This window comes from Pempheris klunzingeri, chromosome 7 (genome assembly GCF_042242105.1).
Source record: "Pempheris klunzingeri isolate RE-2024b chromosome 7, fPemKlu1.hap1, whole genome shotgun sequence".
Taxonomy (NCBI): Eukaryota; Metazoa; Chordata; class Actinopteri; order Acropomatiformes; family Pempheridae; genus Pempheris; species Pempheris klunzingeri.
In genome coordinates this window covers 28146056-28171525 of record NC_092018.1, presented here as the reverse complement: position 1 = coordinate 28171525, position 25470 = coordinate 28146056, and the positions used below count along the sequence as shown (strand labels likewise).

The window sequence follows — 25470 nt, the reverse complement described above, 5'->3', positions numbered from 1 at the left end:
ACCTTCGGTACAGGTGAGAGAGAGATGACAAATGTCTCGTTAGACTCACGTTTAATGAGCGTTTAATGTAACGACCTGTTTACCTTTGAGAGGAGGACAGCGCTACAGGTGATGCTCTTCATCACCTGTCGGGGCGTGTTAACCTGTACTGATGTAAGATGGCAACATCCACCAGCTGCTAGTCTGATCTGACAGCAAACGCTCCTGCTTTTAGTGTTTTCTCCAGATTTTGACCAATGTAATGGAAAGCGAAAGACAAACTCCAGAGAGAGAGACGCCGCCTGAGCACTGGAGAAGTTGCAGACTGATGATCGACCCCACATTGACCAGAGGACTGTATAAAGTGTACCGTTATGATGGGCAGCACTTCAACATACCGGTGAGTGTCCTCCACACGCACTAACCGCTCTGATGCAGCCTGTGAGTTTCCCACTGTGCTGATGGCTGGTGTTTACCTGGCAGGTTGAGGATTTAGGTCTGTTTCCTGTGGAGACAGTCAGAGATCCCCGCATCTGCCGCCTGTGGAGCAGATGCAACAACACTGAGCTTTTGGTTTCCAAATTTAAGGTAATATTTGTTTGGTTCTAACACCACAATGTAGAAATACTCCTCAAGTAAAAGTCCCTGCAACGAAATGTTACTTAGGTGTAAAGTATTAAAAGCAAATGTATTGAATGCAGACTGCTGTGCTATTAGATCTACATAGAACTGCACCTAATGATATTATGGATCATTAATCTGCTGATCATTTTCTCAGTTAGTAGAGTCATTGTTTGGTTTGTCAAACTTTTACCCAGAACCGTAGCATTATAGTGACCATAAAGTTCAAGGTGAAATGTTCCTACTGTACTGTACTTATGTCCTTATTAGGCACTTACACTTTACTTGAGTATTTTCGGTTAATTTCATAGTCCCTTATACAATTGATATTAATCAGCAATCAAAATAGTTCTAATTTTCTCTTGATCGACTAATTAATTGTTTCAGCTCTAATTTTCTACATGGCTGGATAGTTGAATCCATGACAATGTGTGTGCTCTTCATTTGTTTTGTTCCCAAATTGTAATTGATGAATCAACTAGTAACTGAACTGGAGTGGAGGAGAAGGTACAAAGTAGCCTGAAGTAAAAATAGTCAGTGAAAGTACAAGTACCTCAAATCTGTACACAAGTACAGTTCTTAGGTAAAACATAATAGGTTACATTCCACCTTAAACCTTAAAGATATGTAATATAGTCATAATAACAAGACTAGAAATAATCATAATGAATAACAGTGACAATGATGATAATGATAATAACAATAACAATAATAATAATGATGATGATGATGATGATGATGATGGTGTTTGTCCCTCCAGGTTGATGAGTGGTATGTTGGCCCAGTTCCTCCCAAAGAACTGACATTTTCCAGGTTGAATGACAATGTAAAGGAGGCGTTCTTGACTAACATGTGCAAAAAATATGGCAACGTCGAAGAAGTAGAAGTCTTTTACAATCCCAAGAACAAGAAGCATTTGGGGATTGCGAAGGTCGTCTTCGACACTGTGAGGGCAGCAAAAGACGCCGTTCAGGACCTCCACCAGACGTCGGTGATGGGAAATTTTATTCACGTGGAAATTGATCCGAAAGGTACCACTGATTGTCGAAGTACCTCGCTTTTTTTTTTTTTCTATGTATGTATTGAAAGTATAAGTGTTAATCTTGCAACATGCAACCATCCTCAGGTGAAAACAGGACGCGGTATCTTCAGCTCCTCTTGCGTGGTCTCTACACACCTTGGACGTTGCCGGTGGGCAGCAGTGAGCGAGCTCTTCAGAGCTTAATTGACAGTTTGCTGGTAAACATTTTAAAGCTGCTTGTAGTGCTTAAAACACTGGAGTAATTGTATATTCAACATTAATAAGCCAGCTGTTAAATGATATTTGTTATCTTGTGTATTATCCATCTCTTACAGCGACATGGGAGTGTCTCCAGCCCCACCAGCATCGCCACACCCCTCTCTCTGGACACAGTCTACTCCAGTATTTGGCAGGACACACCTTGCAGCTTTGGGCTTACACCCCGTTCTCAGGGAACTCCTTGCTTGTCTGCGACTCCCCTCTCCCAGGACTCCTGCTACTCCAGTCTTCAGGCGACTCCGATCCTCCAGGGGGAGCCCTCCACTTATAGCGTTCACAAACCTTTAAGACGAGAGCTCTGCCATCGTAAACCTGCGAGGCATCATCACAGGGGATCCGGCGAGGTCTCAGATGTCAGCTTTATTTTGAAGCATTGCCAAGAACAGCCACTGCACTCCTTCTCCAACCACTTAGAGGCTAGCAGACAGCAGCTAGCACTGTGGGGGCAAGATACACAATCCTCTGCTCACAATGATACAGAACCTTCCTTTAGCCTTGCCTCCCCCTGTCAGGAGTTCAGAGACATGGATGCCACTACTTCCAAGGCTTTACATCTGAACTCCAACTGTTTTAGCATCATGGGCATCCATTTTGCAGCTGACCGGCAGGCAGCTGTACCCACCCCACCTGACAACCATTCGAGCGTAACAGAATTATGTCCATCTGCTGATAACTGTTCCTCCAGCAGCCCGCAGCCTAAAGTAGAGAGTTTGGACTCCCGCATTGAAAGTTTGCTGATAAACAGCCAGAGTGCTGGCCCCTCGTACTTTGACAGAACGACTTTGGAGGCTGATGTGCACCCTCAGGTCAGCCCAACTTCCCCTTGCTTAGCCAGCAACTCCCTTGTCTCAAATGACTCACTTGATTGCACTCGGACTCCTTATGAATCCTTCACAGCCGGCCATCAGCGCTCCCACAATGAGCCGGTCGGTGCCAGTCCAACATGGCTCGTTGAAAACGAAGAGGATGAAACTGCTCAGGCTGTTTTGTTTCTTACGAGAAACTCCCAGTGTCCCACGCCATCTGATTTCACACATTTTGAAAGGAGGGCTCACGTAAACAACGGCGAAAAAGATGCAGGAGGCTTCCAGTCATTATCCTGCCCAAAGGTAATTCCTCTAGAGCTCTGCAAGTGTCATGATAACAATAAAAGTGCTATTTGTGCTGTAGGAGTCATTTAGATTGTTGTGGTCTTACTCAGGAGCATCATGTCGCAGATGAGGATAAAGAGCACTCAACTAGACCGTCCAGAGCTTTGACACCCACAGAAGACGTCTCTTCTCTTCCTCAGCCTCCGTCCCTTTCTTCTCTCCAGAGCACCACTCACCTGACCTCCAAAACTCCTCCAGCCATTAGTTCTGGATGCTCCCATCCTCCAGTCACTCCTTTCCCTTTCCCCATGCCTCCCTTTCCCCCGTCTCTTTCACCTGTCCCACCTCGCCTGCCAAATGGCACCATCCCCATCCCACCTCCAGGCTGGATCCCACGACCGGGCCATCACACCGGCATGCCCATTCGTCCTCCCCCTCTACCGCCTCCACCTTCTATTCCTCCCCCGCCCACTTTTCTCAGACCCCCTCCACCTCTGATGATGCCATCCTCTGTTCCACCTCCCGTGCACACCTACCCCTTACCCATGCAGCCTGCAGGCCCTTTGGATAAGGGGACTCCTGTACCATTCCCCCCACCACCCTGGCCCGCTCCACCTCTTCCCAGGTTTAACCCCTTTGTGCCACCACCAGACTACCCGCTTTTGTGGGAAAACGCTCATAAATTCACCGTAGAAAAAGTTTTAGAAGTCATCATGAATGAACTGAAGTCAATCATTAAGAAGGACTTAACTCGTAGAATGATTGAAGGCATCGCTTTTAAGGCTTTTGAGGACTGGTGGGACTGTCAAGAGAAGAAAACAAAGGTAAGTTCTTTATTTATTATTTATTAGTATATAATAACATGGTCAGCGAAATCAGATGAACGAGGAAAATAAATCCTGTGTCCTTTTGCCCCCTATAATGGCTATATGCTTTTGGAGCCAGTATGTTCATTGCCGTTGTTTTTTTTATCCATAAGATACAAGTCTCTCCTCTAAAAAGTGGAACTGCAAGTACAGAAGAAAGAACCAAACAAATAAACCCCCCCAGTCACTCACTCAGTGGCCAGGGCAAAAAGCCCCCACTGCCGTCCTTCAAGGTAAACCATTCTGCTTATTGTAATATGAAACACGCCGGCGTTTGACCCATAACTTAACGTAAAAAATAACCTTTTGTTATTCAGGTAAAAAGGAAAAGAGCACATGATCCCGCTGCATCAGAGGAGGTGGAAAATAAGTCATGCTCTGCTCATGAAAGTGCTGGTCAGTGCTTTTAATGCAGCTAACCCTCATTTAGCAGGTGATAACTGTCTGTTCTATCTAGACTGTAGCTTTGTCAACTCTCTCTTTCCATGTGGCTTTAGGCGTGAAACCACAGGGGGGTGACACATTAAGACCTGCATCTGAGAGAGCCAAACGCAGACATGCAAGACCGCATGAGCTTGACAGTGATGATGACGACGATGATAAAGGGAAAGAAGAAGATAACACACTTCAACATGAAGAGACAATATCAGACAAAGCCCAGGCCATTGTGCAAGACAATGACGATCCTCCAGTCCCGGTGAATAGGAAAACTTTGCTTTCAAATTTATCATGCAGCTTTTACAGAATCTATACAAAGTATTAATATGATAAACTATGTATATGCTGACAGTGTGAACTTCTAAAGATATGCATTATGTAACTGGTACTCTAATTAGTGTGACAGAGAGGATCGTGATGATGCTGACACGAATCATGCTGAAGAAGAAAAGGAGTTACCAGACCACCCAGAGGAGGATGAAGCTGTCGGCTTACAAACTAGTCGTGGAGCAGGCTGCTCAAATAGCGGTGCGTTAAAAGGTTGTACAGTTGTAACACTGAACACTAAAGAACAATCACATTATTATGAGCCAATGTTTTTGTGTTTTTGTTTTTTAGAGAGCAGCTCCTCAGAGGAAAGTGAGTACTCATCAGACTTCGAATCCTCCGATTCCTTGAGCCTCGAGGAGTTGTCCTACTCTGACCTCAGTCCTGAAGATGGAGACCTGGAGGATGACGGCGAGTGTATAGTCATATCGTCAGATGAAGAGTCGATGGAGCTTGAGCCCCCCGTCACCCCACCAGCCCCTCTAACCCCTGGTGCTCAGCTAGAGCTGAGCCTGCAGGACTGGTCGGCTCCACTGCATGGGGAGGAAGACGAGGAGGAGCAGTGCACATCCTGTCAACAAGACGACTGTGAGTTGGATGCCGTGATGGAGCTCCAAACCAGCGAACCCCAGGACCATCTACGGCCCCCGTCACCTATTGGACTTCCAGGTTATATGTTTAGCATGCTGTATAGCAGTAGATGGAAAGATTTTACTGCAGTAGAGCAGTTCAAATAATGTTCATTATGTTTAATTTGGCATTCAAAAAGGTTTTTTTTTTTGAGAAGCCAGATAGTTCATTAATATTCTGGCCTCTAATGGGGATAAAAACAATTAAAGCATTTAAAGATATTATTTGTTATGGGTACAATGCATTAACACATTCTGATCAATCCCTCTGATAGTTATTGAGGTATTTCAGTAAAGGTAAAGTGAGTCACAAAAGACAGTAGGTAGTAGTTTTCTGGGAACCGTGAACATCTGCACAAAACTTTGTGCCAATCCATCAAGTAGATGCTAAGATATTACACTGCATGAGTGAAAACATGGAACTGCTGGTGATGCCAGAGGAAAAAATTGGAAGCAGTGGAAGAAAAGTGTTGATGAAAGGGTGAAAATGTGCCTTTGTAATATCTTCTTGTTTGTCTGTGTAGCAGTGGAGCCACACCTTGACATAGAGATGGAAAGACCTGAGTGGATGGTGGGGCCACTGGAGAACACAGAAAACCTGAGGCCTCTCACGCCTACGGGCTCCTTGGTGGACAGCGACACCGACCTTGTGATAAGAAGCAAACCAACATCTCCAACAGTGGAGGAGGTGGAGCGACCGCAAACACCAGGCAAGGGGATAGTGGCTGATCTGGAAAGTGAGGATTCTGCCAGTGAAGTCACCTCCTTCTCTCCAACAATCAGTGAGCTCTGCCTTGCTCCCTCCGGCCCCCCAGCCTCATACCCATCGTACCAGGACATTCCCAAAACTCCAGGTAGAGAGGATAGAAGTGGTTGGACTCAGTATAGCTCAGGGAGAGCACCGCCAACACCGGGCAGAGAGACGACTGTGTCAGAAGGTAGCATAGTGATGTGCCGGACTCTTAGCAGCCCACCTTCTGTGCCATGTCTGGCTAGCAATCCATACGTCACAGCCCCGAAGACCCCTGGGAGAGACATCATCCTTCCCCGGAGAACTATAATCTACAGGAGGAAAACACAAATGGTGGCGACCTCACAGCCACTTTTATGTGATCCTCTCAGAGGTTCTCCCTTCTCAGCATCCTCTCCATGCAGCCTCTCTGAATCCTCATCCGACTCTGCTGATGGGAGGGGCGTGCCGATCAGTCCATGTGTGAGAATGAAGCCCCTGCAGGGACTGGAGAATATGCCCGGCCTTCTGGATGAGGAGAACAGAGGAGACACAGAGAAATCCTTATGGAGGAGAAAACAGCTGACGAGGCTAAAGAGGAGATGGAGACTCCATCAGCGGCTCAAAAGAATCTCTCGCTCTATCTCCTCTCACAGTAGTCCTCACAGGTGGCGTCCGCCCTGCGGGGAGAGGAGGATACTTCATAGGTTTTGGAAGGAAGGCCTGGATGAAGAAGATGCGAGGCTGCTAAGGTGCACATATGACAGGCTGCAAGAGCAGGACAATGGCTTTGGGTGGGTCAGCGACACCCAGTGGATACCTCACCCTCATATCCTTTTGAACAGAGGTTCATTAAATTAGATCACAGTGAGTTTACAATCGTAGTGGTGGAATTCCTTGCAGTTTGCTATTCAATTGTGAATCTATACAGGAATTGAGATGCATTTTATTTGAAGCCGTATTTGATTAATACACAGTGCTGTACATCATACTGTGTGCCTAACTTCCTTAACTTCTGCTCACTGACTAAAGTCGTCACAGAGCAGAGCGAGGAACTCACATCCCGGCTGCCACGTCACATGACCGGCTCTGCTCGCAGTGAAGGTTTCTACAGAATCAGCAGGAAAGATAAACTGAAATACCTCAGCAACACAAAGCTGCCCGCCGAGATGCCATCCACAAGCACTCAGGTATGAAACGGAGGAAATCGCGATGATCTCAGTTCCAAGTTTATTCCACTCGGTGTTTTAATGTCAGCATATGTTTCGGCAGGGAATGTGCATCCCAGCCCAGCAAACGACCTCACTGCGTGCTGGATCTGACTTCAGGTCTGAACAGCGTCGCCTGCTCTCCTCTTTCAACTGTGACAGTGACCTCGTCAAGTTCAACCAGCTGAAAGTAAGTACGGTACATTCATCTGTAAAAACCCTGTCCTCAACTTGACAGACGCTTGATGTGAAGTTGCTGTAGCCTGCTAGCATTCCTAAACCACATATTCTGCTATTTGTGAACACAATATTATATGAATACCATTACCTTTTTGTGTAAAGGTTACCCAAATCACAAAAATATATGCACACTTTTTTCTGCCATTCTGGGTGTAGTCTAGACATTCAGAAAGTTTGGGTTTTAGAGGGAGATAAATGCTGGTGCAACTGCCACTGCCACACCAACCACTGAAAAAGACACATTCCAGACATTTAAAAAAAAAACTCAGCAGCAATGTGTCTGTCCGGATGCACGGCCTTTGCTATGGTCTCAGTAATTTGACTGACCTGTTATGTCAGCATGTGTGTTAACTTCTTCTTCTATCAGTTCCGAAAGAAAAGGATTCGTTTCAGCCAGAGTCACATCCACGAGTGGGGCCTGTTTGCGATGGAGCCTATAGCAGCGGATGAGATGGTGATTGAGTATGTGGGCCAAATCATCAGACAGGTAAGACGAACACAAATAAATGCCAAAGCTTGGAGACAGATACATGATGCACCCACCCCTCCCAACAAATATCACAGATGCTGCTTTTATCTCTGATTGTTTCCCCTGAACTTGGCCCGGAGGCCCCCTGGGACCCCCCGGTTGTTCTGGGTGCTTTCCGTGAGTGTGAGCAGGGAGATAAACAACACGCTCATGAACAGGCACGTCTGTTTTCTTTCTCCTCAGGTCATCGCTGACATGAGGGAGCAGAGATACGAGGAGGAAGGCATTGGAAGCAGCTACTTGTTCCGAGTTGATCAGGACACCATCATTGATGCCACTAAATGTGGGAACTTAGCCAGGTTTATTAACCACAGCTGCAATGTGAGTAAGAGCTGGCAGTGCTGTGCTTAGAGAATAAGATTTGTTTAATACGATCCTTAATCCAACGTAACTTTACATTCTCATACAAAGTCTGTGCATTCTGGTTTTTTTCCTCCTGCAGCCTAACTGCTATGCAAAGATCATCACTGTGGAGTCTCAGAAGAAGATAGTGATATACTCCCGGCAGCCGATAAGCGTCAATGAAGAGATCACATACGACTACAAGTTTCCCATTGAGGAGACAAAGATTCCTTGTTTGTGCGGAGCAGATAGCTGCCGCGGCTCCTTGAACTAATCTCTAATGAAGTGTCCTGATTATGTCAAGAGCCAAAGTTGCCCGAGGTACTGTACAATTTAAACACAGACCCTGAAGATGTGTCAAAAAAAAGAATACTATTTTAATACTATTCAGGACCTGACAGCCAATAAGTGTCTGGAGGCCATAAAAGCAGCACAGACGGATGGCGGTGCTTCTCACTGAATAACGATTTAATCAACTTTCAATGGAGGTCTGGCACAGAATGACAATGCACCACCCGAAAGCTCTGATAACTGCTGTTAAAACCCTCATTTTCTGGTAAATCCTCCCAAAAAGCTGTATGGATACATGCTTGTGTACATGACAACTACTGTTTCACACAATAGAATCTATTACCACATGGAGGGAAAACAGTGGGGGCTCCAAACGTGTGAACGCTCCCTGTTACACTGACATGCCTGTTGACCTTTTTATCCCAACGATGAACAAAAGTGTACAGTTAAATGTTTTCATTCACGTGAGCTTCAACAGTGTTTTGCTTGAGTCAAGCGTCTGTTAATAATATTGGTTTTCTAAACATTTTTATAAAAAGAAAGCAGTGAATTATAAATGCTGAGTTGTGACGTACTCTTACTGATAACAGATACAAACTCGTAATATGATCTTTTGTGAGCATCAGGAGATATAATGACGTACTTTTTAACACGTAGTCGTGTAACATTGTAATAAAACATGCAAAAAAAATAATAAAGAATAAGAGCTTTAATAAGGATACTTGTGCTTTCTTATTTAGTAACTCACAATATCGGAGCATTAATGTTGCATGTCAGGAGTATGACACAAGTAAACAGGACCCTCAACAGTGTCTTTTCATAGTAATTTAATATTTATTGTAACTTTCCAGAACTACAGCAACTATAACGCTGTAATCACATGTTCTTTGAAACTCCATTTGGTGTCAGGACAGTCAGATTTCCTCTAGCGTGCTGGTCTGCTTCAATGGCTTCAAAAAGGGACTTAAAGTTTCCTGCACCAAAGCCCTGTGGAAAAATCATGTATTTAAGTTACTGATCTGAATAATGTACTGTATATTCTCCCTTGTACAAGTTATCATCTATCCAGTGGCGCCCTCACCTGGTGGTTGTGTCTCTGAATGACCTCCAAGAAGACGGTGGGCCGATCCTGAACTGGCTTGGTGAAGATCTGAAGTAAATAGCCGTTGTCGTCGAAGTCCACCAGGATCTTCAGCTCCTGGATACGAGTGAGATGACATACATATAATCACTGCTTTGACCACACGTAAAAACACGAGGTTCAGACCACATCAGTCCTTCAAACTGGTTAAAATGTGCTCTGAGCCCTGACCTGCAGGACGTCCAGGTCCTCTGAGATTTTGACCTTTGAGTGTTTTAAGTTCTCTCTCAGCTGGTCGTAGTAGGTGTCTGGCACAGACATGAACTCCATCCCACGCTCCTTTAGGTTACCAATCTGCAAATAAGGGATTCATCAGAGATCTGTTGCTGCTGCTTTTGAGATGCACCCACATACAGAGCTGTGGTGTGTTGTAGACTTACAGCAGTGATGATATCTGATGTGTTCATGGCTATGTGCTGCACTCCTGGACCTCCGTAGTACTCCACATACTCCTGTAAGTAAAAATGCCATTTATTTAATTACTTTTGCACAAGAAATTAACCTCTGGTCCACATAATTTGTTTAAAAGTAAAGAACTTGCCTGGATCTGAGACTTTCTCTTCCCCATGGCAGGCTCGTTGATGGGCATCTTGACGGTCTCCTCGTAGTTTGCCACGACGATGGAGCGCAGGGCACTGAACTCTGTCTGAAGCTGCTTGTCATCCACTGACCAGAAGCGGTGGAAGAGAAGGTTTCTTTGATACCTGTTAGACCACAAACCAGAGATCAAGAACCACAGTAAGTGTGAACATCACATGGTGGGTAGGACACTCCTGAAGGGCCTTCATCATTTCACATGCTCAGTGTTTGTGTGTTGTCTTCTGAGTGTTGCTGTGATGCCGATATCACCTCATGACCTGAACTGGAGAACAAACACCACTCAGTGACATTTTGAGTTATGAGCCGACTTCTTGAGGTTGTTTGCATCTAAAAACCGCCAAGCCTGAGTTACACCCCTCTGCTCAGGATCAACCAATGAGCTCGCTCATTTAGAGAGCTGCCTTTCCCTGCCTGTGCATGCCTACAACGATGGGGTAAAAACAAGATCCAGATGTGGAGACCCACTTAAGAAAATGCAAAGTCACGCTGATCCCTGAGTCGTGCCAGAAAAACAGTTGCGTAACAATCAGACACCCTTTGACTCCTCCTGTCACCCACCCCCTCTGACCCTTGGATTGCACAACATAGACGCATGAATAATGTGCCGTGCCACATCTTTCTCAACTCTCTACAGAAACAAGAGAGTCCATTACCAGTCCACCACTGGAACCATCTCATCATCTGGTTGGTTTCCCACCACGTGATCAATGAAATTCAGCTTTCCACTTGGTCTGCAGGGAAGAATAAAAACATACACAACAATATGCATGTTTTGTAATAGATCTCATCATTTTTTTTAGCCTCTTATAAACATAATAATAACAGATGTAAACTGACAGTGTGGCTAACAAAGGGTCCTTGAACAGAGGGGGATTGAAGCCCGGCAGGAACAACCCGCTGTATCCCGTCCTCTCCACAAACGTGTGCGTGGTGTCACCATACTGCAGCAAACAAAAGCATCATGGTCACTTGGTGCTAAATCGAAAATAGTGACTGTAACATTCAGTGTAAATCCACAGGATCCACACTTAGCGGCTTCTCTCACCGTCTGAAGCACAGCCAGCCTGACTTTACCATACTTGTCCTCCAGGGTGTACGGTTCCTTTACAATAACGGCACCTCGCTCACGGGCTTTCTGTGAGGGAGGACATATGGTAAGGGAAAAACATTCATCTTAGTAGCATTTATGGCCACCAATTAAACTCAAAGTGAGAAAACCTGCAGCATTACCTGCACAAGAAAGTCACAGTCCTGCACTGTAAATGCAATATCCTTCACTCCATCCCCATGCTTGACTAAATGATTTCCCATCTCTGAGAAAACAGGAGAATATTTTCAGATGAGAGTCAACCATTCTGTTTTTATTATTGATAATATGACTGTAATTGCTGAGCTCAGTGTTCTGCCACCAGGCTAAATGTATTTGAGACATAAAAGCGGATACAAGTTTTAATTAGATGCTCATACAGCTCACACCTGAAGAGAGTTAAGTCTCTTACGATAAGAGTGATCCTGCTTTTGCTGTTCAAAAAATGTGTTTTATATTCCTGGAAACTGTGGCATCTTAAAAATTAAATTAGTATTAATCTAAAATAAGATTCAAAATTCACATAAAACTTCAAAATGCACAGTTATCTGATTTTTCTATTTTTATTTTTTTATCTTTATAGTGACCTGACTTTTTTTTTTAAACACACCACAGACACAAGTGATCGGTGCTGTACCTTTGTTTCCAGGATTCAGGGCAGATGAGAACACATAAATGATCTGTGAGACACAAAATGAAAACATTAACTTTTCCCTCCTTGAACTTACATTTGATTTACTTAAACAAATCCACCTCTTGAGTCCAATATAATTATTCATTGAAAGCTAGAAATGAAAACTAAACAGAATGAGAACTGCTCTGTAATTATTTGAAACTAATTTCTCTCAAGTGTTTTCACTAAAAGTCAAAACCCAGTTCAGCCTGTGTTCTCTCTGTCTTTTTGCTGCACCAAACGAAATCTTTCTTACTGTTAGATGTGTGCTCTGCTTCCAGACACAGAGGACCTTTTTTGTTTTACCTTGCCCTGTTTGACCACATGGGACACCACTTCTCGACTGCCTGTCTCCAGACCCTGGTAAGCCAAAGGCTCGAATCCCAGCTTGTTACAGTAATACGATGCAGCCTGTTGAAGACAGAAAATCATGGACATGTGTCTTGTTGGGGCAGAAATTGGCCTTAAACTCTGTGACAGCGCCATCTCCTGGTGATTAGTAAGGACTAGTTCAGTATGTGGTCTGGGATTCTTCAGAGCTGCCTCCTCCACCCCTCTGGAGAACCAATAGCCTTGCTGAGTGTATAGTCTGCCCCTCCATATGTGAGAAAACTTGGTCAGAAAAAAAACCCAATAATGTGCTCAAAAGAAGTGGAAAGTGAACTTGCCTGTTTTGCATTTCCAACCCAGAATGTTAAGTGATCGAAGCAGAGGAACCTGCCCTGCTCATGCTGAAGACAAGAAAACACAACAGGTCAATTCATGAGTTGCTGGTGGAAGATTCAGTTCAGTTCAGTTCAGTTCAGTTCAGTTCAGTTCAGTTGGCTTTATTGGCAGGAAAGTTTTAGGAATAATGAGAAAGTATTAAATAAATAAATAGTAAAGTAATAGTAATAGTAAATAGTAAATAGTAAATAAATGCAAAATACAATTTTACCAATGGTTAACAATAATATTAGCATTAATATGATATTATGTTAATTATATATACATATACAGTGCATATCCTACATTTGTGTCCTCTAGTTACATTTGTCAGCTTGTCAACAGGCTTTTGATGTAAAGGGAAAGGCAATCTGTGGCAAAGTGCTGGACTAAGGAAGTGGTTTTCCACTCAGTGTCTGTCTGCATCATAAATACAACATTACTTACATTAATCTCTGATCAGAGCAGGTTACCTACCTTTTCGCCTTTATCCGTGTATGTTGTCTGAAATCGAAAAAGCAAACACAAAGGTCTTAATAATGTAATAATAGAAAGAAGCCCTCTAAAAATCTTCCAGCGGTCAATGGTAACTCACCATCTTGCTCCAGGTGATGGGACCTGATTGCCAGAATGAAATCTACAATGAATTTCAGAATTTAAAAGTTTCCTGAATCCACACCCATTGGTAAGGAGGAGGTTTAGGAGGAGGAGGTATAACAGAGGAGGAGGGAGAGTACTGATGCTCGGTGCACTTTTGCTGTTATACAATGATTACTTGGGAAAACATGTACACAGGCCTCACCATCAATTAATTGAATTTATTTCAGTTTGATGCTACTGACTACGATGCTTACAACATATGAGTAGGGTAGGTGAAGTATGAGTAGGTAAACTTTACTTTGGAAACAAACAAACAAAAAAAAATCTGATTGCCCACCCTGCTTAATGATACATCATAAATAATCTGAGTTACTTAGAAATAAATCCAAACTTTTTTTTCCTGCAAAGGGCTATAGAAAAACTGCTTGTTCACCTAGGTTTAGAATTACAGAAGTCCTAGAAGAAGAAGAAGAAGAAGAAGAAGAAGAAAGGGTCCATATGTTAGTGTTTAGTGGCGAGAGGAGGCTCACTCATGCAGGACTCTGATTGGCTCACTGGGGCCGGCCTCAGTGAACCCTCGTCAGCCTTTTAATGCCCCCATCCCATCGGTCCTCCCCCACATATACTATTTTTTATTTGTGATTATTTCATATCATTCCAGACTCCTCTGGGGGACAAGGATGCAGGCTGTTGTATGATATTGTTGTAATACTATTTGTAATACTATGATACAGCTCCTGTCTTAGGTGTTATGACAACATTATTATATGTTTCTAACATGTAATATGTGTAGTAGAGATGTATTATTCATACTACAGATTAACTTAGTTAGTTCATGAATTCGCCTGTTTATGTGCTGTTGTTTGCTGTTGTGTAGTAATAATGCATCATAATAACCCATAGTATCAATGATAATGTCAGTATTTACTACTGTATACCAAGATTATTATAGTTGACAAAAACTAAACTAATAACTAAAACTTGGAGTGGAGAAACATTTTATTTGGCTGAAATGAAAATAAAATCAAGACTGGAGAAAAAAAAAAACTACAAAACTAACTAAAATAGAATAAAAAATAATTTCCAATTTGCTCAAACTCGTCAACACAACCAGCATGAGGAGACTCTGGTGAACATGGATGTCGTCTACATGACTGGGAGTCAACTGCTCTTACAAAGTGTTGTGTTTGTACTGAAACACCAACTCTGTACCTCTTTAATCGTCCCCTGATGAATAATCCCCATCTTGTAATAAAACAAACCTGAAACTATTAAAAACTGAGCTAAAACTAAACATTTTTAAATAATAAAAATGAAACAGGAATGAGTGAGACCCAATTAATGACTTTAATTGTTAATGATTATTAATGATTACTGAATCATTAATGAAGAGCTCCTAAGTAACAAGTCCTCCATAGAAAACATGTTGATGAGCTGTATCAGCTCAGTCACACAGATGTGTTGGTTGTGTGCTGCAGCTCTACATTCCGCTAACAGCTCACAAAGCCCTAATGAGAGCTCGAAGCCCGCCCCTCGGTGCTCCCGCTGCAGCCGTCCCTGAAGATCTTTGTTTTTCGTGCAGTCACCAAGAGGTTCACTGTTGTCATGGGAGGCAACAACACACATACAAACAGAGGAACACAACACGTGGGGTTAAATAATATCGGCTGCTTTACGTGTCAAGTTTTATTTATATCAACCAAAATCAAAAATCAGTATTTGCCTCAAGTGGCTTTAAGCTGTATTATGTACAAACTACAGCTCCAGAGATAATTCAGAGGTGTTGTGGCTGATGTGCCACTGGACGCTGCGCACTATTACTGTACTCTACTTGAAGAAGGTTGCTGGTTGTTGATAGATTTGAAATGTTAACTGGTCTAACTTGCATTACTGTAGTGTCACTACAATGTTTTTAAATGTCATCTCATACATCTGGGTGTATTACACCAGACCGTAGGACCAAATCCCCTGATATCCAGCCTCTCTATGGACGAGCTCCTCAGTCAGTTAGGTCCGTCTCACGCCAGCGCTCCTCACATAATCGTAGTAGCTCAGTTCAAAGGAGGACAACAGCTGCCAAGACGAGGACTGAAAATGAGCAAATCGCCACCTGAAACAAATCCACTAATACTGGTGAACGGAGAACAGCAGGAGCAACAACAGGCAGAGGAGCGGATCTCCTCCGCTGTCAGTCTGGATGGAGAAGGTGCTACGGAAAATGACACACAGGCAAAGGTGCAGTCTGTTTTCCAGCAGGTACGTAACCGGATCATATCACAAGTGGGTACGAAAGCCCCGCAGTGCAGCATACTGGAGCTAGTGCAAAGAGTGAAAGACAGAGAAACAGAGATTGCAAAGGCGAAAGGTGAACCTGAGGGGACGGATGTCAGCAGTGAGGAGAAGAAAACAGCAGAGAGAACAGATGAGATGGATCAAAAGCAGGAGGAGTTGAGTGCAATTTTAGAAAAAAAGCTTGAAACTTGTGAAAAGGCCTTAAGGGATGAGTTTGAAGTGCAGATTTCTCAGGTGCGTACAGAGATGCGGGCCTACACCGACCAGGCTCTGAAAGACTTGGAGTGTAAGATGCAGAGCTGGAAGTCCCACAATCTACAACAGGCTCATCCCAAAGAGCAGCAAGGTCCAGACAAGAGACAGAAGCCTTCTGCAGCTCCCTCACTGGCCTCCAGAAGAGGAAGGGTCCTGACTCGCACCATGACCACCATCATCCCGAAGACGTGTGCCCCCGTCATCGTTGGCCCACGTGCCAAATCAGAGACGCTGAGCTCCTCCAAGGCTGAAAGCTCTCGACGCCTACTGAGGGATCCCATGCTCTCCCTGGCGGGGAGCAACTCGTGCCAGAGCCACAAGCTGCTCCCCCCCGCTTGTCCCCTGCTTCATCTGCGCAAAAAGCATGTCCACACAAAAGCTAAAACAGGGAACTGACCTGTTATTGCTTGTTACCTTTAGATGTTACCTCACTTTCAGCCATGTTAGTAGCTTTTTGTATAGAGTAAGTTTGAAGATTGTAATTATAATGGTAAAAAATAATAATAAAGCATCTTGTATGAGTTTGAAAAACAGATCTCCCATTCACTTTAATGCTATCAGTGCACTTTTGTGTCATTATTCAGCATCTCTCACATTTCAGCTGGGGGGACTGAGTTCCGTCGGGGGTCTGGCTTCAACAAAGACAGCAGAAAGCAGCTTCATGTACAACCTGGGCTCTGTAACGCAGACTGATCAAATCATTTACTTGCATTACAAAATCAGTTTAGCTTTAAAAAGTGTCCGTTTCACAGGTGGAAGGCTGCTGTAGATGTTTCTGACAGCAGGAGTGACAAGGTGTCCTGTATATGGGCCTATATGACCCTTTCACACTGTCACAATGTAACTCAGACTATGTTCTGTTTAAATTATCAATTTGGATTGATGCACAAAAGGAGGTAAAACTGGCATGTTTACACTCAAAATGAAAACAGTTGCCATGAATTTAACAAAAACTTGTTGCCATATACCCGAGGAGCCAACAGGTCTGCAATAATGATGACATTAAGAAGGTATCAGATGAAAACTTTAGTGCTGAAGCTGCAGGCTGTGAGGCTTGTGACGCTCTACCATTGACAACAGCTTTACAATCTGACCAGCAGATGGCAGCAGATCATTGACGTGGGCTCACAAGAATGTCATGTGGAGGAAAAAAAAACCTTCAGCACCTTCTTTGAAGAGTAAGTTCTATAGTTCCATAAGTTTTATAGTTGTAGCTACAGTAATTACAGTAATTTGTCCTGTGCAGCACTCATGAGTCTATGACAACTCAAACAGCAGATCAATAAGTGTGACCATGAATGAGTGGCAGATTGTGAGAGAGTGGCGGATGCTTTTTTGTCATTGAGATAAACTGTATGATATGATATCACAGTTGTGACGGGACGTTGCTGAGAAGCTGAGGTCACCATTTTGAAGTTAGAAACCAAGTGGAGGTCAAAGCTCGTCCTTCTCCCCTCCGCTCTGCAGGGTGCTGCTGCTCCCCAGTGGTCACACAGCAGAGGACTGATCAGGATCAGGGAAAAAGATGTGTCACTAGAATGAACGCAAAATCATTTCACCTCACTTTTACTTTATTGCAGCTTCCTAATGACTTTTTAGTTGAATATTTTGTAAACATGATGCTGATTCTACAAGGTTTTGAGGGAATTAGTGAATTAATACTGTACTGATACACACAGACTAAACCCTCAGATGTGTTTTTATCCTTCCTGCCAAAATGTCACATGATGCCATTTTCCAGCTGCTAATGTGGTCAAAAAGGTTAAAATCCACATTGACAGCCCACCATCTTTAATTTTAAAGAGTGCTTGCTTCCTGTTTTTGTGGTGGTGACACCCCCTGTAGTATAGGTGTAACTTGTGCTCGAAAGGTGATCCGAACCCTCTGATATTTACTCGTGGAGACCTGAGCACCTGAACGCTTCCAGCAGCTGAACTGGCACCGGGAGCAGCCAGTGACAGGAGATGCATTTAGCGTTGAAGCAGGCACGGGAGCTGTGTGCCTCGAGGCAGGCCCTTCACAATGGACGGGATAGATGAGGATGTGAAGAGGAGCTTTGTGTCTAAGGGACGATGGGCCCTGAGCAACCATATCCGGAGGGGACGAGAGCCCAGCACATTCAGGTCTGGCCAAGCCACGCTGTCCTCGGAAGCAGCATCTCTCGCCTAACGATATCCACCAGCAGCAGGGCTCATTGCTATTCACTGTGGTGTTTCCTTCAAATATCCATCAATAGAAGGTACAATTTTAGAAGTGCTGTTGGTCATAGATTGGACATCTACGTCCACACATGTGCTCCATGTGTTAAAAGTTACAGCCCAGCACAGTATATCCTCTTATATATTTGCACAGCTGACTAAAATCCTGTCAGCCGCCCAGTCAGATGCAGTTAGTGGTGTAACGGGTGGAGTGGACACGACCCTGAACAACAGTGAATAACAATGACAGGGAGGCTGTGCTGGAGGGGGGGGTCCATCTGAAAGCCCTGATTTCCTAATCACCTCTTGAAACGTCCCACAAGATAACAAGATTACCATGAAAACACTGATCTCATGTAAATGCTGTATTTTTCTCCAGCTCTGGACAATTACAGTGAGAGGCCACTTCCAGGTTAGACGGATTACTGAGACAAGCTGATTTCAAATGGTGATTCTTGAGCAGACGTGGTAACAATTTACAGTTATCACAGGGGGGAAGAGATGGAGGAGCGAGACTTGGTGTGTATTGGACACGCAAGTGGCCACTTTAGTGGGGCATGATTAGACATGTTATACCCCATTATTTGTGAGACCTTATTGATAAGACTGGAGGCGATTTGGCTCTGTTTCCACGGGCTGAGGAATTCTACCGATCTCTATCAGCACAGAGCCAAGCACATGGGGTGGGATATAAGGATAAATGTTGCGTAGACATGAAGATTAATTTATTTGTTCTTATCAACATGTCAAAGCACTGACTGCAAAAAGGTCACAAGACAAGATCTGAGTAAGGGTAGAAAACCCAAAGACACAAGTACTGGTATTGGTGAAACTCCATCATTATCAATTAATCTGCACATAATGTCCTTGATTAATCATTTGAAAATGTCCAAGATGCAGTCTTTTGTCTGACCAACAGTCCAAAACCAAAAGACAAGAAAAGAAAAAAAAAATTCACATTTAAGAGGCTCGAATCAGAAAAATGCATTTTCATTACAATTGATCGTCAAAATTGTTGTTGATCAGTTTTGTGTAAATCAGACAATCAGTTAATTGACAAGTTTTTTCAACAATTTCCCCCCTCAAAGCTACAGTTTTAACAGTTTATTAACCCAATCTCTAGAAAGCTGTGCTCTGCACAGGAGGGGCGAGTGAGGCGGAAAAGAGCGATAAAAGAAATGCTTCATGTTCACTGTAAACAAGCAGTGAAACATGGCACTGGTGGGAGGGGATGGGGGGGGGGTTCAGTTTTGACAGAGAGAAACAGCTACTTTCCAAGTTTCTGTGCCAGGTTGGACTGACTTGTTTTGGTGGATCAGAGGCTCTGCTGTCTAGACTGGTGCTGGGCTCAAACTCAGACCACAGACTCAGACACTTTATGTTATTAACAGTACAGTGTGAGCCTTAATCCTCTGGACAGTTCCTCGTCACAGAGCGGTCAATCCAGAGCTTAAAAGAAGGCCCCTTGTACACAATCCCAACTGGATTTGTTAAGGAATCTGCCATCCTGCCCAGAATGTGTAAAACACCAGTAAAATGTAATTGGAATTTAAACACTATCTATTAATTGTGTGGAAATCTAATTTTTATCAACCCAAAAAGAAGATTGAACCCAAGTGCCCATGAAACGCATTTCTTTAACTCTCCTTACTGATCGTTTAACACTAACCAGCTAACTGAGGACTGTGTGGATGTGCTTTGAACAGAAGTGACAGACAGTGCTGGAAACATAAACATGCAACCATGCAACTGTCACTAAATGTGATCTGGATGCTGCCAAACTCTGATTGGTATGTGACATCACCTTTTTCCAGTTGGGTCCCGCCCACTTCAAACCAGTGAGAAAAGGACAGAAAAAAACCCCCATAAGAAATATGAACATCTATCAAGAGAAAAACTGTTTGAAACTTTGGGAGAAAGTGCTGCGTCCATGTTCTCCCTGTTTGTTAGGATAAAAAGCTGTTCGAGAAATTTTGATTTTGGGGCCTTTAAAGAAGTAACACATAATTCCAGAAAAGGGGAGAAGAAAAGAAGAACACAAACTGCTGCTCATCCACTCAACCACACACACACACTCCCACACACACACACACACACACACACACAGAGGAACAAACACCCCCGCCCCCCTACACCAAGTCCTCTTTGCTGCCTGATTTCTGGGGCGCCAGTAGACCCTTTGTAATCCAGATTCACAGGTAAGACAAACAAGCTGGCAGGGAGAGGGACACCCAAAGGTCCTTTTGATATTTCAGGCACAGGTTTTGGGCAGTGATAGGAAGCTGATCACACGTGTGTGTGTGTGTGTGTGTGTGTGCTATAATCTGGCAACAGGTGGACGAATGTGACAGAGAAAGTAGGGTTAGCGTTGACAACTTGTGGAATGTGTCAGATGTCTGTTTACATGTGCATATGAACACACACACACACACACACACACACACACACACACACATTACAGAGTGCATTTGTTGCTGCCTGGGTGGGATTGAACAGCAGGGAGATCTGAGGAGAGGCGAGCACTTGTGTTTTGGTTCAGATGTCCCATTTGGGTGAGGCAGCTCACACTGACGACACTCTGAGCAGGCACCTGTCTGCTGCTTTAATGTGTTTGGACAGGAGATGCTGAGTGATGGTGCAACCAGTGAGATTAAAGGATAACTTTGGTGATATTCTAGATTATTCTAATTATCAACAAGTCATAAAAAAATAGAGCAAAAAATTATCAAATTATGAAAATTATTGATTGTATACCAAACACCTAATATATCTTATTCCTCTTTGCCTTTAAAGTACATAAACTATTAAAACTACATTAGTGTAAGACACTCTTGCACTGGGTGACATGTTCCATGAACATAGATTATTTTGGGTAAAGCCCACACACACGGTCCTGCTTCTGTAATTAGAGCACCAAATCCCCAACAACAGTCCCCATTTATTACCTTTTGACTAATGCTGAAGAAAAACCACAGTGCCCAGGTGGTTCGGCCCATTTTAAGAATGAAACTATATGTTTGAGAACAGATTTTACATGTTCATAATGTTCCAGGGTAGACAAGTAAAAAAAAAGCAGATCTTTCTAGAAGAATCCAAGTGTGAGTGCACCTCATGCATGTGATCAGATAACCTACACAATGTGTGGTATGTAGTATTTTTGAAGCAGAGGGTGTAATTTTTGTTGTTGTTGTTTCAACTGTCTGCAGCTGCTGGTCAGGCCAGAACAACCAAAACTGGTACATTATTGAGAAAGTTCTACTCTCTTGATGAGGAGGGGGAGTACAGCCCACACCCAAACATCTACACACACACAAACAGGTCACAGGGGGCCACACACGAACACAGATAACATTTATGTGCGTTTGGAGACCTCCACAACTGTTGTTTTTGTGTTGGCCGTGCCCCCCGCGTAGCCCCGGTGCTTTGGTCAGCTGGTATTCTGGGTGAGTTATCCCAAAGTGGACTTGCTGGCTAACAGCATCAGACAAGCTGTCAGCCCAGCTCATCTCAATAACAACAACAAGTCTATCCAGTCCAGCATGCATGGTCGACTCCACCCCGAATCCACTGTCTTATTGTCAAACTCGTATCTGGTGTTTGAATCTGAAGGCTGGATGCTTTTGTTATGGTCCTTATACGGTTTAATGATGCTGTAAAAGCCTGCGTTATGGGTTTGAGTCCCTCCGTGCTCCACAAGCTGACTTATGGCACTCAAAGGACCTTAAAAATCTCCACTTATAAATCCTTCCAAATGGCGTTTGACTCTACTATATGAAGAATAACTGTGTGTTTAAGCAGTCCTGTTTCATGCCTGCGTCACATCCATCACAGTGAACAGTCGTGTGATCTATTTCAAGCTCCACCGCTGTCAGATCTGCTCCATCCTGCCAGGACGGACAATAAGTAACATATGATCTCTCACACACAAAGACTAGATGAATCACTCTCGTTCTCGTTCCACACGTGTTGCTGCTTTAAGATGTGATTTTCCTCCCGACTTCCCACACCTCGTTCACAGTTTCTTTTTTTTTTTTTTCCCAAGCAAAGTCCTGCTGGAGCATCTGCAGTCACACACCATCCTCCTGTCACCCCCCCACCCCCCTCCAGCCCCGCCCGGCAGCCCGACAACCGCTCTAACTGCAATCTCTTGTCAGCAGGGACAAATATTGGCTTGTTTGGTGGCCTGACTTCTGCCAGGATTAGAGCCCCACTTCCCCCCGCCATCTCTAAACGGTGATTATGTCCAACAGAGCTCATTACTGTCAAATCAAAGGATCCCACAGAAGAGTCACTCATTAGTAATGACCCTATTATTCAGTGAACATGTGGGGTTTGATTGGCTTTACCTCCTGCTAATAAGATAGTCCTGTTCAGATGCTGACAGTCTTCTAAGGACAAGCAAATATAGTTATATTTACCTGAATTACAGGTTCTTTTAAATGGATTTAACTCGCCTGTTTAACTTAAAGAACATCCAGTGGCACCTCTCTCTGCTGGCTATACGTAAAATATTCAAAAACCTTTCACTGTGACCCACAGGAGTGCGTCATCAAAAAGTTAAAGTACCACACCTGGTGGAAGTCACAGCTGAGTATCGAATACACACTCTCTTACTTTGCATAATCCGGTTACAGTCTGGATACTGGCTGTGAATCAATAGAGATTAGAGATCTATTAGTCTGAAGGTGTAAACCAAATGCGAGGCATTCATAACAAAGCTTTCACTCTCTGGAGATACTCAGCGCTGAAATAACAGGATGGTGTAATGAAACTGATGTGAAACCACAGTTTTAATGACAGTTTCTAAAGGCCTTTGTGCAAATATTTACATTCTGCATTTTCTTTACTTTCTCATCTCCACCTTTGAAAGTTTTCAAAGCTTTTTCAAAAGAAAAGTTCAACTTTCACACACACTCTCAAGGAATCTAAGAGATCTGGTTCATAGAACACATCTTTAATACAGTAGTTAGTTACAGTGATGTCAAAAAATAAAACATATGCATCAGATTGGTACATTTATTTACAGTTCCTCTGTCCCCTGTAGTGCCGTGGCTACACTGCAACCCCCCCCCGCCGCCCGCCCTGCCCCGCCCCACCCCGATCCTATACCCCAACAACATTTGTCAACTGCCATCTGCCTGTCTGCCCCCTGTCTCCTCTCCTCAAACTATATAATTAAGCTGCAACACCTTTCCTCCTCTTATGCCCCCCCCCCCTGCAGCCCAGACTTCTACCATCACAAACAACAAGCTTTTCAGAGGACACTGCTCTGTTTGATTTCCCTGCTTGCTCACACATATTCTTTTTTAACAAGTGCTTCCATAACAAAACAGCAATAGATCTGAACAACAACAACAACAAAAAAAAAAAAGCTATGGTATGAAAATACTGTACAGCTTTATGTTTCATCCAGTGTAAACAGAATTCCATGTAAATTGATGCACAATTCCCAACGTCAGTGTGTTTCTTTTAAGATCATATTTCACTTTTGTGATAGAAATGAGAACTTTTGCAGAGCAGGATGAAGCAAAAAATAAACTTTTTTTTTTCTCTGAGTATTTGAGGAACAAAATAGCCGAGGAGCTCAGCCTGCTGGCTCCAGCTTCAAGTCCACAACGTACAGAGCCTCCGCCTGTCTCACTGTAGAATAGGAGGAACGTGTTATGGATTTCATGACTGTGAGCAGTGACAATTCAAAGTTCATCGTCTCATCTTACCAGCTTTGAACAATGGACACGTACAGTTTTCTTTTTTTACAAGTGTTCCAGTGGCTGGAGCTGGGACCGGCCCGCAGACCCGCTCCACCTTTCCTTTTACCCTCTACACCTTGGTGGCCAGAGACTGAACCTCTGACTTCTGAGTCTGGGCGCTGAGTGTGGACGACATGGAGCTCATGTGGCCGTGCATAGCCTTCTTCAGGTTGAGCAGGCACAGGCACTGGGAACGAAAGCGCAGGTCAAAGAAGGCGTACAAGAACGGGTTGAGGCAGCTGTTGACGTAGGCCAGGCAGGTAGCGTAGGGGTGGGCCAGCAGCAGGAAGCGCAGGAAGCCGCAGGAGCTCGGAGCCAGGTTCAGGTAGGAGAGGGCGTCCATGCTCTTCAAGACGTGGAAGGGAGTCCAGCAGATGGCAAACACCACCACCAGTGTGGTGATGATCTTCAGCAGGCGCTTCTTCTTCTGGTCCTCCTTGCGCAGGTTGTTGAAGTGACGTGTGACGGTGCAGCCAATGAAGCAGTAGAAGATGGTCATGGCCAGGAAAGGTAGGAGAAAACCCAAGGCGGAGGAGGACAGGCTGAGCCCAGCGATCCAAAGGTACTCGTGCCTCTGGTTCCTTGTCACCAGACTGAAGTCCATGGCGCATGTGGTCCGGTTGCTGTTTTGGTCATTTACAGTGGTGCGGAAGAGCAGCGTTGGCACAGCCAGCAAGCCGGACAGGAACCAAATGGCACCCAAGGACGCCAGCATGGTCCCCCGTGAGCGCAGCCTGCTGCTGGACAGAGAGTGCACGATGGCCAGGTACCGGTCAAAGCTCAGGCAGGTGAGGCAGAAAACGCTGGCGTACATGTTGACCAGGACCACGTAGCTGCTGATCTTGCACAGAGCCACGCCGAAGGGCCAGTGGTAGCCCAGCGCTGTGTACACGGCCCACAGAGGTAGGGTCACAACAAAGGTGAGGTCAGCAAGGGCCAGGTTTCCAATGTAGACGTCTGCAGCCCGACGTTTAGATTTGGATCTCCAGACAGTGAAGATGACCACGCCGTTACCTGACAGGCCGAGGATGAAGATGAGCATGTAGAGGACCGGGATGAGGGAGTAGGAGGGCTCCCACTCTGAGAAGTCACAGTCAGTCTCGTTGTCATCATAATACTCATAGTTATCAACATATTCCCCAGTGGTGGGCTCCATGCTGCAGAGCAAAAGATCTTTTCTTTAAAAAATCCTTTGCTTTCAGAAAAAAAAAAGTCCTGTACAGTTCCAAGTGTTCTGAGGAGGATCACAGCAGGTCTGGAGGTTGGAGGAGGACTGAGTGTGAGAGTGACTGACTGTTGCTGCTGTCTGCCTTTTTAAACTCGGCCCTCCACACCCCCTGCTTCCCTCCCACAGCGACCCCCCCCCCTCCCCATTCCCTCCTCCCCCAGTAAAACATCTCTCAGCCCTCCCCCCTCCCCTCTCACCTCATCTGGCTGAGCCCACCCCTCCGCCCGGAGGACGAGGAGCCCCCGGTGCGTTCCCCTTGAAGACAGGCCAAACTTTTTTTGTTTTTTACGACTGAAGCGTTCATGTGCTTTGGAAAATTAATACAAAACTTGTAGTGTTTGCAGGACAGA

At 44.4% G+C, this 25470-nt stretch overlaps 3 protein-coding genes across 3 annotated transcripts; 1 reads left to right on the top strand and 2 right to left on the bottom strand.

Annotated features, from left to right (window-relative positions):
* The first annotated feature begins 241 nt into the window (after positions 1–241).
* On the top strand, positions 242–8574 carry LOC139204302 (histone-lysine N-methyltransferase SETD1B-A-like). Its single transcript, XM_070834300.1, has 15 exons — positions 242–379; positions 463–567; positions 1361–1631; positions 1727–1880; positions 1968–2253; positions 2413–2706; positions 3216–3815; positions 4175–4253; positions 4914–5291; positions 5776–6810; positions 7005–7171; positions 7254–7379; positions 7797–7916; positions 8142–8279; positions 8401–8574. The coding sequence occupies exons 1-15, from the start codon at positions 242–244 to the stop codon at positions 8572–8574; spliced, it is 4065 nt and encodes a 1354-aa protein (XP_070690401.1).
* Positions 8575–9467: 893 nt separating this feature from the next.
* Positions 9468–14642, bottom strand: LOC139204301 (4-hydroxyphenylpyruvate dioxygenase-like). The gene is made up of 14 exons (XM_070834299.1): positions 14610–14642; positions 13275–13301; positions 12761–12823; positions 12399–12503; positions 12057–12099; positions 11563–11645; positions 11378–11467; positions 11170–11273; positions 10986–11063; positions 10274–10436; positions 10113–10184; positions 9904–10026; positions 9673–9789; positions 9468–9578 (listed from the first exon to the last, which is right to left on the bottom strand). The coding sequence occupies exons 1-14, from the start codon at positions 14640–14642 to the stop codon at positions 9468–9470; spliced, it is 1212 nt and encodes a 403-aa protein (XP_070690400.1).
* Positions 14643–23881: 9239 nt separating this feature from the next.
* On the bottom strand, positions 23882–25128 carry aplnra (apelin receptor a). Its single transcript, XM_070834103.1, has one exon. It carries the CDS (start codon positions 25046–25048, stop codon positions 23963–23965), a length of 1086 nt encoding a protein of 361 aa, XP_070690204.1. The 5' UTR covers positions 25049–25128; the 3' UTR covers positions 23882–23962.
* Positions 25129–25470: the final 342 nt, after the last annotated feature.